Below are 14,824 nucleotides of genomic sequence, written 5' to 3' on the forward strand. Positions count from 1 at the left end.
TTTGAAAATCTGCTTACATGATTTCTCCATATAACCAACGTTAAATTGATAAGAATCAGCAGTCCATATACGTAGTATATCTATATAGTCAATGGGAAATCATGAACTTTTCGCAGGTGTGACGATTCAGACTCGTTTTGAGCGAATTCAACACCACAGATCGCACATAAAACTGGAATTTTTCAAGTTACTCATTATAGGATTTTTCTTCGTTTTTTCTTTCTTTCCGTATGATTTAGTGATTAAATTTAATAAAATTACTCAGAACTCATCATTTATTGCTTGCGATTGGATCAACGATGTAAATTTGTACAAGTCCAAAATTGGTGATAAGGATGGCTGATTGTTTGGGTACGGGTCGGGGTCTATGGTCGAGCAAAAATCCGGGAAAATGAAATGAAAATGGCGTCTAATTTGCCTCATATTTGCGGTTGCGGTACACTGAACTTGATGCGCATGCGCTGAACGACGTTTTGAAGTGAAAGAACGATTATTCTCTTTACTATCGACCAATTCGATTCCAAACGTTCGTTTCTTATCACCTGAAAAATTTGAAATTTTGGAAAAATGATAGCAGAGTGGAGTAACTAAAGAATCGAATAATTGTAAAAGAATTGATTAATAATTGAAGAAAAAGCTCGATAAAAATGGACCACCACTTTTCAATTTCATAATGAACTCTTTCACCAGCTCAAAAATGTCCACAACTCAATTCGATATCGAACTTCTGCTCTTGGAGGTAACAATCTGAACACTCGTTTAGTTTTCATCTTCATTTCTCTCATCACTTCAAATAAACACACTTTCTAGATCGAGGAACTATTCGAAAGATTCCGAACATTGACCCAAGAATCGAGAGCCATAATACTAGCCAAACTGAAGATAAAACTACTCGAAGAATTCAAAGGTGAACCCTGCTCTAGAGATATCCTCAAACACAAGAGAATAATACCTAAAATAATCCTTTTCTGATACAGATTTCATACTTCAAGAAAGTGACATAAATCAAGAAAACGTTATTGAAATCTCCTACGCAACTATCATTGACGACAGTGCTTCCAAAAATGCCAACATCATCGAGTAATGATCACGTTTCATGATTCTCTAAAATTCAACCAAACTCTCTTCACTCACGTATTAAAATTTTCAGATTACCTGTCGAGCTAACCGAAGACCTAGAAAATTACTGCGAGTCTGCAACCATTGATAACCCAGCTCACGATTTTTTCCCAGCAATTGAAACTGTCCACCTCGAATCCGAGAAAGAAAATGTCAACTCGATCCAACCATCTCAACTAAACGATGTTGTAATTGTTACTCATCCAGCCGAACCACTTCATCAAAACGATGTTATTATCGTCACACCGACCGAACCACTGCAACAGAATGATACATTCGGTGTACAAAAGGCTGTAAAAGAACCGAAACCGAAGACTTGTTTAATCTGTAACTATTGTGGGAAGCAATACGAAAGGAAGAAACTGTTTAGTACGATTTTCGAGTATCGTTTGAATCCGTCCAATTTTGTACGTTTAGTAAACTGTGTGTGTCGATTTTCAGAAACACATTTAAGAAGACACGAGAATAATCGAAAATACGAATGTGCCAGTTGCTCGCTGCGTTTCAACGTAAAAGATGATCTTATCAAGCATTTAAAGACTCATGCTTCGGAAAAGAATTTCAAATGTTCGATATGCTCCAAGCTATTCGTCAGCAATGTTTGGCTCAAGAATCATATGAAAGTGATCCATGAAAAAAATGAAAAATATTTCTGTCAAAAGGTACGTTCATTTTGGTAGCCAATGCATTCGATCGGATTCAATATTCCCGAACTAATTTTACCTATTTCGTTTTAATTCCAGTGCGATTACTTCACCTTCTCTAATCACACTTTGAAAGAGCACGTTAGAGTGAAACACGATAAATTATACAGAAAGTACGCCTGTCTTATATGTAAGAATGTTTTCATCTCCAGAGCTGAGCTTAAAATACACCTGAGATCTCATACAGGAGAAAAACCATACCAGTAAGTGGCTCGAATTCGTTCACTTCTACGTAATGATTTGTACCTAAATAAAGCTCTTTTCACAGGTGCAAATTATGTAACGCAGCTTTCATTCGAAGCGGTCGTTTGACCAATCATTTAAACAACGTTCACGGAGAGAAGAAATTCCCTTGCGAAATCTGCGATAAATCTTTCAAAACTTCGCACAAGTTGAAACGTCATTTTTTAATCCATACCAGAATCAAACCATTCTCGTGTCCTTACTGCACCAATTACGCGTCCAATACTCAAGGAAATTTAAACAAACACGTAAAAGTAGTTCATCAGATGAATGATTTCTCGTATTCGAAGTAATTTCAATTCGACTTACCTCACGAATCACGGTCCTCGAGTTGTTTTCTAAATCCAGCTTGACGTAACTCGAATGAATTTTTCCAGGTATAAAAAAATGATGCTCGGTCAAGTCGAAGTCGTTCGAGAAGAATGGATCAAAAACGCCGAACCATTTACTCACCAGTACCTGGAAAATTTATCAAATCAAGATCAAACATTAACCATCGAACAACTAAAAGAGCAATACGTTCAACAAAAAAAAAAAAAAACTGCTGAAAAGAAAACCGACACATTAAACATAATCGATAAGTTACCAGACGTAAATGAAATCTTAAACTGACCTTTCATTTTGTGATATTCTCGAATAAAATCTTGATTTTTAATCGTTCGTTCTTTTCAAATGATCCAGAACCTCTGAAATTACCGCTCCGATTTCCATAGAAATTGAAAAATTCGCACATCTCGGCTACCCGGTGACTCTGAAACCCACAAACATTACGATGTCATCATCGAATTTTTCTCCGTCGAGTAAAAAAAAACATCGTTATTCAACTCTCAAAGATATTTACCATCAATACGACATACCGCCGTTGGAAGGCACAGAAAACATACCATATTCCGAAGCGGACAGTTCATCTTGTACTAGCGAAAGTAGAGATACAGAATGCGACGAAGATCTCGACCCTCTCTTTCATTCGGCATTTTTATGCAGAATCCATCCGGCCGAAGAACTCGCTGACGTGTCTAGATTGTTGAACATTTCTAAGTCTATGTTTACTGTGTTTAATTCCACCCATATTCGATACGCTTCCAGTTGCGCGTTCAAATACGTGAAATTTTTCTGTACAGTTATGTTAACCATTATCAAATTGTGTTTATATTTCGGGTTAATTTATCGATCTTACAAGTACTTTCGTTACGGTGGTAAATCGATCGATAGTTTTAAAAAATAAATACGTTGTTGCTAAAATTCATCTTCGTTTTGTCTGGCTACTGAGTCGATCTTACACTACCCAGTGGTTCTTGGTTCTGATATTTTCACCATTTCTAAAAGATGCTCCATCATCCACAGACTGGAATTTTATCATTTTCATTCGGAGAGGGGGGGAGTGGACGTGAGCCTCAAGATTTTTGAAAGCCAAGAAAACTTGAAGAATTCTCTTGGCTAAAAAATTATGAACTCGAAAAGAATGAAAAAATTGAGCGAGAGGGACGAGAAAGAGTAGAAAGGAGAGAAGCAAAAGTGACTCAAAATTAGCAATACAACCAAAAGAATTTTTTTGACTGAAAAATGAAATGAAATGATAGAAAGACAGGGGCATATGCTTCAAAAAAAAATAAGTTAAAAATTCAGTATTTGAGTTATTTTAACACATTTTGTCATCTCATCGACTTCCTTGACTAAAAAATTATTAGAAAATAATTACGCAGGGCTCGTACTTGAGATACCAAAACATCGTTAATGCATAAGAAATCCCTCCCCCTCAAAAAAAAAAACAAATTGAAATGTTCTGGTTTCCAATTTTAAAAAGTTTAATCAAGTATTTTGCAACTTTTTGATGAAAAAGTCAGACTTTTTGGCAATTTTTGACAATGAGGTGAGATTTTTGCAATTTCAGGCAAAAAGTGAGACTTTCAGATTTTTAGCAAAAGAAAGGGCCTTATTGACAATTTATGGCAAAAAAGCAAAAATTCTTGTCAACTAAAAAAAAACGAAACGAAAATGCTTGACAATTTTCTAGAAAAAAGCAAAACTTTTCGAAAGTTATCAGCAAAAATATGTGATTTTTTGGTAATTTCTGCCAAAGACAGAAAAAACTTGTGGGTAGGTAATTATTGGAAAAAATTTGAAAATCCCAAGTGATTTTGCTAAACAGAGAGCATTTCTGTCAAAAACCAAGAATTTAATAATTTTAGCAAAACGTAAGATATTTTGGGAATTCATGGTAAAAATTTTATTTTTTTGGCGATATTAGTTAAAAAATGAGTTTTTTTTTCAAATCTATGGTGAAAAACGAGATTTATAAGTTATTGGGAATTTTCGGATACTTCTGCTAAAAAAGCAGGACGTTGAAATGTTGCTAAAAAGCAAAACTTCATAGTGTAGTTAGACAAAAAGTAAAACTTTGACAATTTTAGCAAAACCAAGACTTTTTGGCAATTATTTTCAAAAAATTCGATTTGATGGTAAAAAAAGTGAAACTTTTGACATTTTTAATTACTTTGGTAAATAAGTCAGGGTTTTTGAGTGGTTTTTAATAAAAATCAAAATTTTTTCAAACCATTTTGAAAAAGCAACAACCTTTCATAAATTTTTTTGAAAAGCAATTTTTTTTACAAATTTATGGAAAAAATTAAGATACAATTTTCTGGAAAAAAAAAACAAAACTTTCAAGTAAATTTGAAAAAAAGGGGTAGGTCCTAATTTTTTATATCTTTTCATAATTTTTGCCAAAAAAAGCAAGACTTTTTTGCAACTTTTTGATAAAAAGGTGAGACAAAAGCGAACCTTTGAGCAATTTTTGGAAACGAACTGAGATTTATCAACAATATTTCTAAAAAACGAAAAGTTCTGTCAAATTCAGGAAAAAGCAGACTTTTTTTGCAATTTTTGACAAAACTGACAGTTTTTTTCAATTTTCAATTTTTAGTCAATCAGGGCGATACTTTTGGATTTTTTTTTTTTTTGAAAAACATGAAGACTTCTTGGGTTTTCTTGCGAAAAATCAACAATTTTTAGTAAGCAACGAGACTATTTGACAATTTGGACAAAAAATTCGATTTTTTATCATTTTTGGCTGAAAATTAGGTAGGTATACTTATGATTATTTCATTTACATATTTTGTAATCATCCAAATTTTTTTCTCTCTCAAGATAAGGTAGGTAGGCAGGTAGGTAAGTGCATGAGAAAATTAATTTTTTTTTTCAAGGTCCTTAAATCGAATTCGAACTACAGTTCCATGAAAAGATGGCAACTTCGTGATCTGCTATTTACTGCAATGAATTCGTCAGCCTCCAACCCCCCCCCCTTCCTCACAAAACCAGGGATCAATTTTCAATTCATATTAGCAAATCAGTCACCTATAATTGAATTTGTACTCTTTTGCCACAATTCTGGCCACGTTTTGGAACGAAATTTCGTAGTCTCTGCAATCTTAGAGAGACACAACTTTTTTTTAGCCATCTCTGGGCATAAAATTATTCTCCAAGGTTCACTCTACACAATATCTAGTTTTAGAGCTGAAAAAATTGACCTTATAAAAAAATTTGTACTTGAGAACAATTAAAATACTTAGTGATTTCCCAAATTTTAGTGAGTCCCCCCTCACCTCCTTCTGCACCAATCCACTCCAGCGTCTCGAACTCCGGCTCTCTTCTACCTCTTCAGACAGATGGAGGAGCCTATTACTCGTAATAAAAGCCTCACACTTTTTGCAAAATAATCGGCGATGTAAAGTGAATAAATTTTATTTGATATAAGACGTTCTTAAGTTGTAAAAATAATAAATAAAACATTAAAATTAGGCACACAAATATTACAGTACTGTAACCGAGGGGAAAAAAAAGAATAAAACTTGAGTCTTAGACAAGACTAAAACAATTATTACAAATACTAATCCTAACCCTAAATATTTTACTCTAATAAAAAAAAAGTACAGCTATGATGGAAATTTTTTCGACGAATGAAAAGAACAAAAAGCATATTAATTTACATTAACCTTATTGTGACAAAATTTGCATTATATTCATTGCGCAATTTCGTGATTATTAAACTTTAATGACAATTTTTCAAAAAAAAAAAAAACAAAAAAAAACAAAACGAAACGGAACGAAAACGAAAACAAAAAAAAATAACGTTTTTTTTCAAATAAATTAATTCTAATATATTTTTAAAAATATGCGTTAACGTTATAAAAATTTTATACGAAGCTTTTTAATCGTTATGTTAACAAAACAAAAAAAAATTACATATTATGTTGATTAAAATGAAAAATTTACACAACATAATCTTCACTTTGTATATTATGTATAAAAGTAGCAAAATATCTGATCGTTTTCTTTGTACAATGCTTGCAGAAGTACAAAATTTACATGAAAATAACGGGGGGCTCGAGTTGCGCATTGGCCAATGAGATTTTGATTTTTCGAAAAAGCTATAATTTTTCACGTACGACTCGACGACGCACGATTTAATATTATGTAATACTGGTCAACTCGACCCGTTAATTTGTGGTTTTGCTACACAGACACAACCATTTCATATATTTTTTTTTTAAAAATTAGAACAGAAAATGCATTATAAATACACGAACGAGAAGAAGCGTCTTCTTTTTTTTCTTTTTTAAATACATACTTTTTGTACTATACGCCTATATAAATATATCGTGATTTAAATTTGATTCTTTTTTTGTTTTTTTAGAATTAGATTTCTCTTACTTGACTAGTATACACAGTACGACAGAAGCGAAAGACTAGGGAGATTCGTCCGATGGTCTACAATGAATAATTTTTTTTTCCACTTGCCACACTGTTTCCAATACTTTAATAATACCTTACTCAATATTCTTATCAAAATTCTTAACTCTTGCACCGCGTAACGTGTTAACAAAAATATCAATATCAACAATAAAAAATAAAAAAATTCAAATAAAAATATTATTATAAATTAATCGGATATTGTAAATCGTCGCGATAGTTTTACCTCGATCTTCTGTCGACGACTTGCCTTTTTTTTTTTTTTACCTTTGGAAAAGCTCTTAGGCATTGGCAATTGGCATAAATCGTGTATCCGAGCTTTTTTCATTCGTTATGATTAAATAATAAGGTAACTGTGAAACTATATATGGCACTTACACAACACTATCGCACTATTTTTTTCAAACCACGCTATTCAATCAACGCACCAATCTGATTAACAGCAAACTAATTGTAGCAGCTCGTTCGTTATTAAAATTAGGCAAAATTTTCATCTACTCGTTTCCTCAGTAAAAATGAACACTTGTGGAAAATTATGTACGTTTAAAAATTGCCTAGTTTCAATGTCAAAAGCAGAACAAAATTCAAAATCAACTTGTTGGCAGTATTTTTAAAACGTCATCTCACATTTTGACCTCATCGTAATATTTCAGAAGTTGTTATCATCGCGGTCGAATTGAGATTTTCCTAATTTGAAGAGATGCTGGAGCTCGAGTGGACAAGAGAGGGGATAAAATGGAGAATTTTTCGCGAATGGAAAACTCCCATTAGTATTTCGCCCTTTGGAGAATATTTTCATCGTTGGAAGGCCAAGATTTCGAAACAAAAACACATTCAACTTCCCTCTCACACTCGACTGAAGATTTGAAAAATCACGAATTTGAAATTGAACAATTTTTTTGTGTTTTTAAAGAGGTGGGGGGGGGGGGTAGAATTGACCACACGAAATGGGAAAATAGATGAAGAAACCGAATTTTAGTCAAATAGATGAACCGAACTCGCCATTGCGACAGAATTTTCAATTTTTGAAGGAGGGGAGGAGGGGGAGAGGTAGAGAAGGGGGTCGTTATATTGACGCTCTGAAATTGAAATGAAAAAACTAGTATGAAATTTCATCCAAATTTAGAAACCCAAGTCGCCAATCATTTCGAGAAACGTCATCATTTTTGAAATGGTGAGGTGGAGGGGGGAAGGTATTTGTTACATCTACTTCTCGCAACTTTATCGACCAAATTCTATTTGAATTGCTTAATAATAAACCGAAAACCTGATTTTATTCTGGAAAAATTATCAATTTTTGTTGATGGATCTTTTGTGGGGATGGGGGAGGGAGGGGGGAGAAGTCGGTTGTTTCCACATTTTGAAATAAAAACGGTCTCTTTTCTGAGAAAATGTCCATTTTTCATTTTTTTGGGGAAGGGGAAATAATTGGAGTGAATGTTCAATTTTTTCTGATTTTTTTTGGAGGGGGGAGGGGATTTGCTATTCTCAATTCTCGAAATAAAAGAGGAAAAACCAAATTAATCAAATTTTATCATCATTAAACAATCAAAATCACTACTTATTTGGACTAAATTTTCAATTTTTCCTTTTTTGGTGGGTCAAGAGGGGGGGAGGATTTTGCTATGTCGACATTTTGAAAAGAAAACGACAAGACGTCGATTGAAATTTGTCATCCAAGCCAAATAATCGAATGCACTACTCATTTCGACAGATGCTCACTTTTCAATTGGTGATGGGGGGGGGGATTATGGACTTTTTACTGTGGGGGAGGGAGGCAGGTGGAGAAGTCAGCTGTTCTTCATCTTGAAATAAAAATGGTCTCTTCGAGAAAATTTCCACAAAATTTTCATTTTTCATTTGGGGGGGGGGGGGGGGGTAGTAATATTCAGACTGGATGTTTAATTTTTTCGTTTTTTTTTTTGGAGGGGGATTTGCTATTTCCAATTTCTGGAATAAAAATTTAAAAAACCCAAATAATTAAATTTTATCAACATTAAAAAATCAAAATCACTACTTATTTGTACCAAATTTTCAAATTTTTCTTTTCTTAGAGGGTTGGGAGGGGGGGAGTTTACAATTTAAAATTTTTTAAAAGAAAATGACAAGAAGACGTTGATTGAAATTTTTTATCCAAACCAAAGAATCGAATGCACTACTAATTTCGACAAATGCTCACATTTCGACTGAGAGGGAAGGGGGAGGAAAAGGAGGATTAAAATTCCTGGATGAAAGTGTTTTAAAAGTCATTATTTTGAGACATCGAATTGAAACACGTTTGGAATTCGAAAAATATCAATTTTGGTAAGTATCTGATGAAGGATGGGGACCTTCCAACTCAAAAATTGAGAAATCTACGTTTAAAACCTTGTTTTGTCAGTTTGAAAAAAAAGTGAACTTGAAGAACAAATCGAATGAAAAAAAGATGGAGAAATAATCAGATATTTTAAAATGAAATTAACCGAATTCACATTCACAAATTTCAATTAGAAATTGATTCTTTCAAAAATTCAAAATTTCATTAATTTTTTTGATTTTTTTGGTCAAAAAACTCATTTTATTAATTTTAAAATTGAAGCTCAATTTTTATAATTTGAAAAAATGTGGAAAATTGAGCTTCGTTTAAACCCGACGAATTCACGAGTGTTTCGATGCTCTGAAAATCGAGAAAATTGTGAAAGTGGAGAAGGGGGAGGGGGTAACTTTCCTCATCGAAATGAGAATCCAAAAACATCCCAAAAGAGACCAACAAATCATGCAAATAAAATTTTCAAAAAATAGGTACACAAATAAAGTCTACGGTATTTTTCAAAAAAGGTATTTGAACCGATAATACGATTTTCATGCGAGAGGAAGACTGAATCTCGACCGAATCCCAACACCACGAATACGACGACGAAAAAAACATACCTTCGATATCGAGACTCACACCGCGTTCAAGTCGAATTTTCATCCGGTAATCTGCAAGCGAGAGAGATCGCGCGCGAAATACAAGGGTCCATCGCGAAAGGGTTAAACAGGTTACAACATATCCGACTATAGGTATCACTCACACCCTAAAACAATAAAAACAAATTCACGTAGTGTTAACATTTATAATTATTTTTTGTGCATTAATTGAACACGAAACAAGCGACAAACGTGGCAACACTGGGCCTTTAATCAAGACAAAAAAAAAAGAAACAGAAAAAAAAACACGAAAAAAAAACACAATCCACAACCACGCGTACTTGCAAAATAAACGCATTTCGTTGCCATATTATTTCTTTTAATGTATAAAAAAGTTCAAAAAGCTGTATACAATTACATTGGCCAATTCAATCACACATTCCGAAAAGAAACAGAAAAAAAAACCTAATAAATAATAAGTACACGATTACAATATCCGATTTTTTTTTTTGATAATTGGAAAAAAGTCATTTCTTTCGAATAACAATAATATTTTTCTTACTTACTGACTATTTCTTTAATAACTCGTGCACATCTTCAAAAGTAAAAACAAAGAAAAAAAAAACAGGAAAAAACGAAAAAAAAACACTAACATAATAAATTATACAATATAACTAAAAAAATGTCTACGATGCTTTGTGTTAAATATTAACAAATTGTACGCTATTTTTTTGTGCGCGAGAGAAAGAAATCCTCTGGCTCTCCAACGAGCCCCAAACACTTCGACAATTTATACAATAACATAAATACAATAATAATTTAATAAAAATCAAAAGCGTACAAAGATTAATTAATACATAGAAAAAAAAATACCTTTCATTACCGCACATGTAATAACATACGTATATAATTTCAGAGGAGAGGGCAGACAGAAAAATGAAAAAAACCGAAAAAGAAGCGCGATTTTGATAGCAATAGGTACTTCGGTTTTTATTGAAAACAGATTTAATCCAAACGTAGTAATATAGGAAGAAGTAAAAAAACAAAAAAAATTAGCCTTAAAATATCGCGTACTCGACCAACAACAACAGAACTGTCGTCGAAGTACATCGTAATACTTTAATCAGAGAGGGGAGGGGGATGTGCTTTTCGAACAATTTGCCTAATACGTCTGATGGAGAAAAATCAACCCCTCTCGGGATCGATGAAATTTTCTTGGTGTTGAGACGTGCCTTTTTTTTGCTTCGTAACGAAATTTGAAAAATAAAATAAAAAACATAAAAAAAAATTACAGGAATGTGATTAACGTATTATGCGTAAACTCTCTTGCAGCGAATCCGGCTAATACCGGTTCAATTGAACCTATTCCCATAGAAAAAAGATTTCGATCGCGGAATTATTATACTTGTATAAACGAACTAAAAACAACAAGGAGAAAAATTACGGGCAAACTTTGTTCAAAAATCCACTCTTTCGCCTACTTTTGTGTAAAATTACGTACGTAAAATGGTCCCAGTATCGTAAACGTAGATCCGAGGTTTAAAAATTACATCCTCATCGAAGTAACATTATAGGTATTATGATTTTTTTTTTAATATGGGTAACGAAGTCCTACACTCGTATTCTACAATAAATTTCCCAAACTCTGGCCTAGATTTTACCTTCAATTTTTTTTTCAACGAAAAAAAAACCTCTGCGGAAATATACTTTTTTTTTTTTAATAAATCAGTCTTCGACGAAAGAGAAATGGCGAAAAAAAAACGAGAATAAAAATTTTAGTACGAAAAATTATATATCTTGGGGGGGTATTTCCACGTTCGTTCACTCCGTTACCTGATATGACAAAAAAAAAATACAAGCCGGCTTATTTACAACACAACAAAACTATGTAGAAGTAAATTTTCAAAATAGAAAAAAATTCATTACCGTTCTACCGAAGTTCACCTACTATTACCTTTAAATACCGAATTATAATTATATCATTGATTATTATTACCATTATATAAATTACCTACATTCTACATTAATTATCAAGATTATGAGTAAAATTCGTTAAAATGAAAAAAAAAACTCGAAAAAAACCAAAAAAACGCGTGGTTTTCCTTTCTTTTTTTTTTAGTTTTAAACAAATTGTTGTTGTTTTTGTTTTCAATAATAATTTTTTTCAACATACGTAAAATTTTTATGTACAAGTAATTGTATACACGTTATAAGAGTAAAGTAAAATATATAATTATAATAATATTAAATATAATATAATCATAAAAAAAAGAAAAAAAAATGAAGAAAAAAATCGATCAATATAATATCGCGCAACAAATATAAAAATATAGAGGGTGTTTCGCAAAATAAATCGTTTTTTTTTTCTTGGGCTAACTTACAACAATTTGTAAACTCTCTCGTTAATAAAATTGGAGAAGAACGAAAAAAAAAAAAAACTTTCACATATAAATTAAAAATTCAATATATAATCGACGACATTTGTTTTTACTAAACACACGTATTTATATATAATATGTATATTCGATTAAAACACGTTAAAAATTATGTATAAGAAATACTATTTAATAAAAAGATGTGTGTTCGGGATTACACGCGAACCGTGAGGAAAAAAAACAGTTATAAAGGCATTAAAATTATGAGCAAGTGTTCTTTGAAGAGTTACACTTTTTAACGCTCGAGTACACACGCACAATATGTAGTTTGCGATGTATCTATATAATATATAGTATATGTATTATGGTAGGTATTTTCCTTTTTTTTTTCTTTTCAAAAAAAAAAAATCCCTATTTTCATTATTCCGTTTCAACATCTCTCCCTCGTTGAGGAGCTGGTCCGATCTTAATGGAATAGGTAAATTGAACGATCCCCGACGACAAAATGGCAGATTTGGCGAAATAAAAGGGGATATTGGGCTTCGACACAAAAGAGGAGCAGATATCTTCGAATTCGAACTGATCCGCCTCTTTTATACGTAGTAGGTAGTAAACGTGTATGTACAGAAATTTATATGTACAAAATCATACGTTGACCAGCAACCATCTTAATTAGAATATACTCGTAGATGAAAAAAATCATCTCTAGATTTTTCCCCTTTTTCTTGGCGAGAAAGTACACACAACAGGGCAGGAAGTGAGCGCGAGAAATGTTTTTTTTTAGCACGAAATTGAAAATCATCGCGACCTAATCGATAATCGATCGTATTAGTTAATCGGTTTGGAAATTTATAACACGAATACGAACGCGCGACGAATTTTTTTTTTTGTTTCTCAAATACATACTTTTTATCTACACACGAGAGGGGAAGGTTTTTTTTTCACGAAATTATATAAATAGATACACAGAAGAGTAGGTAGAGGTAAGATAAAATTATAATACATACATATATTTATATAGATGTTATCTGGATATTTTCGTTTTGTTTACTTGTTGTTGTTCAACACTCTAGATACATACAATAGGATTCTTTTTCTTTTGTTTTGAAGGTTGTTGTTGTTCTTGTGAATTTTTTTTTTTTTTGATTTTCGCTGCTGATGCGGCTGCGAAAGCTGCGCGAATACAGGCGAATACTTTTTAGTTCCAGATTCTCAAGAAACTGTCCCAGGATCCGGTGGCCACAGCCATACCATCTTCAGTAACGCCCAGGCAGCTGACACGATTGTCATGTCCAGCAAGAATACCTGTGAACAGATCGAGCAAAAAAGTTTGATTAGTTATGTATCATTTTTTTTTGAAAGTTTTTCTTCGACTCTTCATGGCTTTTTTCGATTTTTTTTCTTCAAATTAGTGGTTCAGCTTTGACTTTTTACAAAAGAAGCAGAGGTAGGCCTTGAGCTAGGATTATTTCAATTTGGATAAATTGAATTTACAACATGAATAGGGACAAAAACATAGATTTGACATTTTCGAGAAGGAAAGGGGAGGGAGAGGCATCAATTTAACGTTCAAATTAGGGGTTCAGCTTTGACTTTTTTCAAAAGAAACAGAGGTAGGCCTTGAGATAGGATTATTTCAATTTGTTTGAATTATAACATAAATAGGGACAAAAACATAAATTTGAAATTTCAAGAAGGAAAGGGGAGGGAGAGGCATAAATTTATCGAAAAGAAATTGCTTGAAAACGCATTTCAAAAAATCAGAATTCAACTAAGAAATCGAAGATTTTTTCCAATCGAGCAAAATCGACGATCAAAATGAATGCTTCACAAATAGCAATCTGTGGGCCAATCAATATTCGTAAAATATCAAAAATTGTGAGAAATTGTCCCAAAATTAAACTGAATCGAATGTAAAATGATATTCGATGTGGGATGAAAAAAAGGGAGGGAGGAAGAATCCGCAAAACTGAAAACTTCAGCAGAAAATAACAGTTGAGAAAAAAGTCAGGGAATTTAATTTCGTGAATTGATAAAAATTCTGCAAAAATTGTTCAATTCAAAAAATTTGTAGAATAAAATGGGAAAATTGAGAAATTTTTTCCACCCTAGTAAAGCGAGGTATCAACCTAGAAATTTACCGGGTCACAGTGGGCCACAGACCCCCCAAAAACGGCGATAATTCGAATTCAACCCTCATTGATGTGCAATACGTCGAATAATATGTTTTCGAGGTCGTAGAATTCGAATCTGCACTCATTTTTTTTGTAGGGGTGGGGGGTGAGGCGTGGGGAGGAAAAATTTCAAATGTTGCCTATATTATCGTGTAATATATCGATTAATATGTTTTCGAGGTCGTAGAGTTCGAATCCGAAGTTATTTTTTTGGTAGGGGTGGTGGGTGAGGCGCGGGGAGGGGGCAACTTCACATTTTGCTTATATTATTGTGTAATATGTCGATTGATATGTTTTCGAGGTTGTAGAATTCGAATCTACACTTATTTTTTTTGTAGGGGTGAGTGTGAGGCGTGGGGAAGTGAAAAATTCCAAATTCACTTTTTGATGTTTTTTTATACCACTGATTTTCAATGTTTACAGTTTTTTACACAAAATCGGAACATATTTTGGTCTAAAACTTATAGAACAAGGCAAGACAGTGTGCTCTCTTCTGCATAGGAAGGAGTATTTTGGAGTGGTGTATACTATGCTTTCGCGATTTTTTGCACAAAATTGCACATTTGCTCTG

The 14,824-nt window shown here is 32.8% G+C and overlaps 2 protein-coding genes across 4 annotated transcripts in view; one reads left to right on the forward strand and one right to left on the reverse strand.

Moving 5' to 3' along the window:
• Positions 1-219: 219 nt before the first annotated feature.
• Positions 220-2,721, forward strand: LOC135840265 (gastrula zinc finger protein XlCGF57.1-like). Its single transcript, XM_065356703.1, has 8 exons — positions 220-739; positions 811-907; positions 978-1,080; positions 1,151-1,488; positions 1,561-1,781; positions 1,863-2,026; positions 2,092-2,355; positions 2,444-2,721. Exons 1-8 carry the CDS (start codon positions 674-676, stop codon positions 2,676-2,678), a joined length of 1,488 nt encoding a protein of 495 aa, XP_065212775.1. The 5' UTR covers positions 220-673; the 3' UTR covers positions 2,679-2,721.
• Positions 2,722-9,896: 7,175 nt separating this feature from the next.
• Positions 9,897-14,824, reverse strand: part of Gbeta13F (guanine nucleotide-binding protein subunit beta-1) — a 59,525-nt gene continuing 54,597 nt past the window's right edge. For all 3 annotated transcript variants that reach the window (XM_065358595.1, XM_065358593.1, XM_065358596.1), the window contains exon 9: positions 9,897-13,384. In XM_065358595.1, the coding sequence (XP_065214667.1) occupies positions 13,278-13,384 (107 nt within the window). In that variant the 3' untranslated portion in view covers positions 9,897-13,277. The remainder of the gene's footprint in view (positions 13,385-14,824) is intronic.

Source organism: Planococcus citri, chromosome 3, assembly GCF_950023065.1.
Source record: "Planococcus citri chromosome 3, ihPlaCitr1.1, whole genome shotgun sequence".
Lineage (NCBI taxonomy): Eukaryota > Metazoa > Arthropoda > Insecta > Hemiptera > Pseudococcidae > Planococcus > Planococcus citri.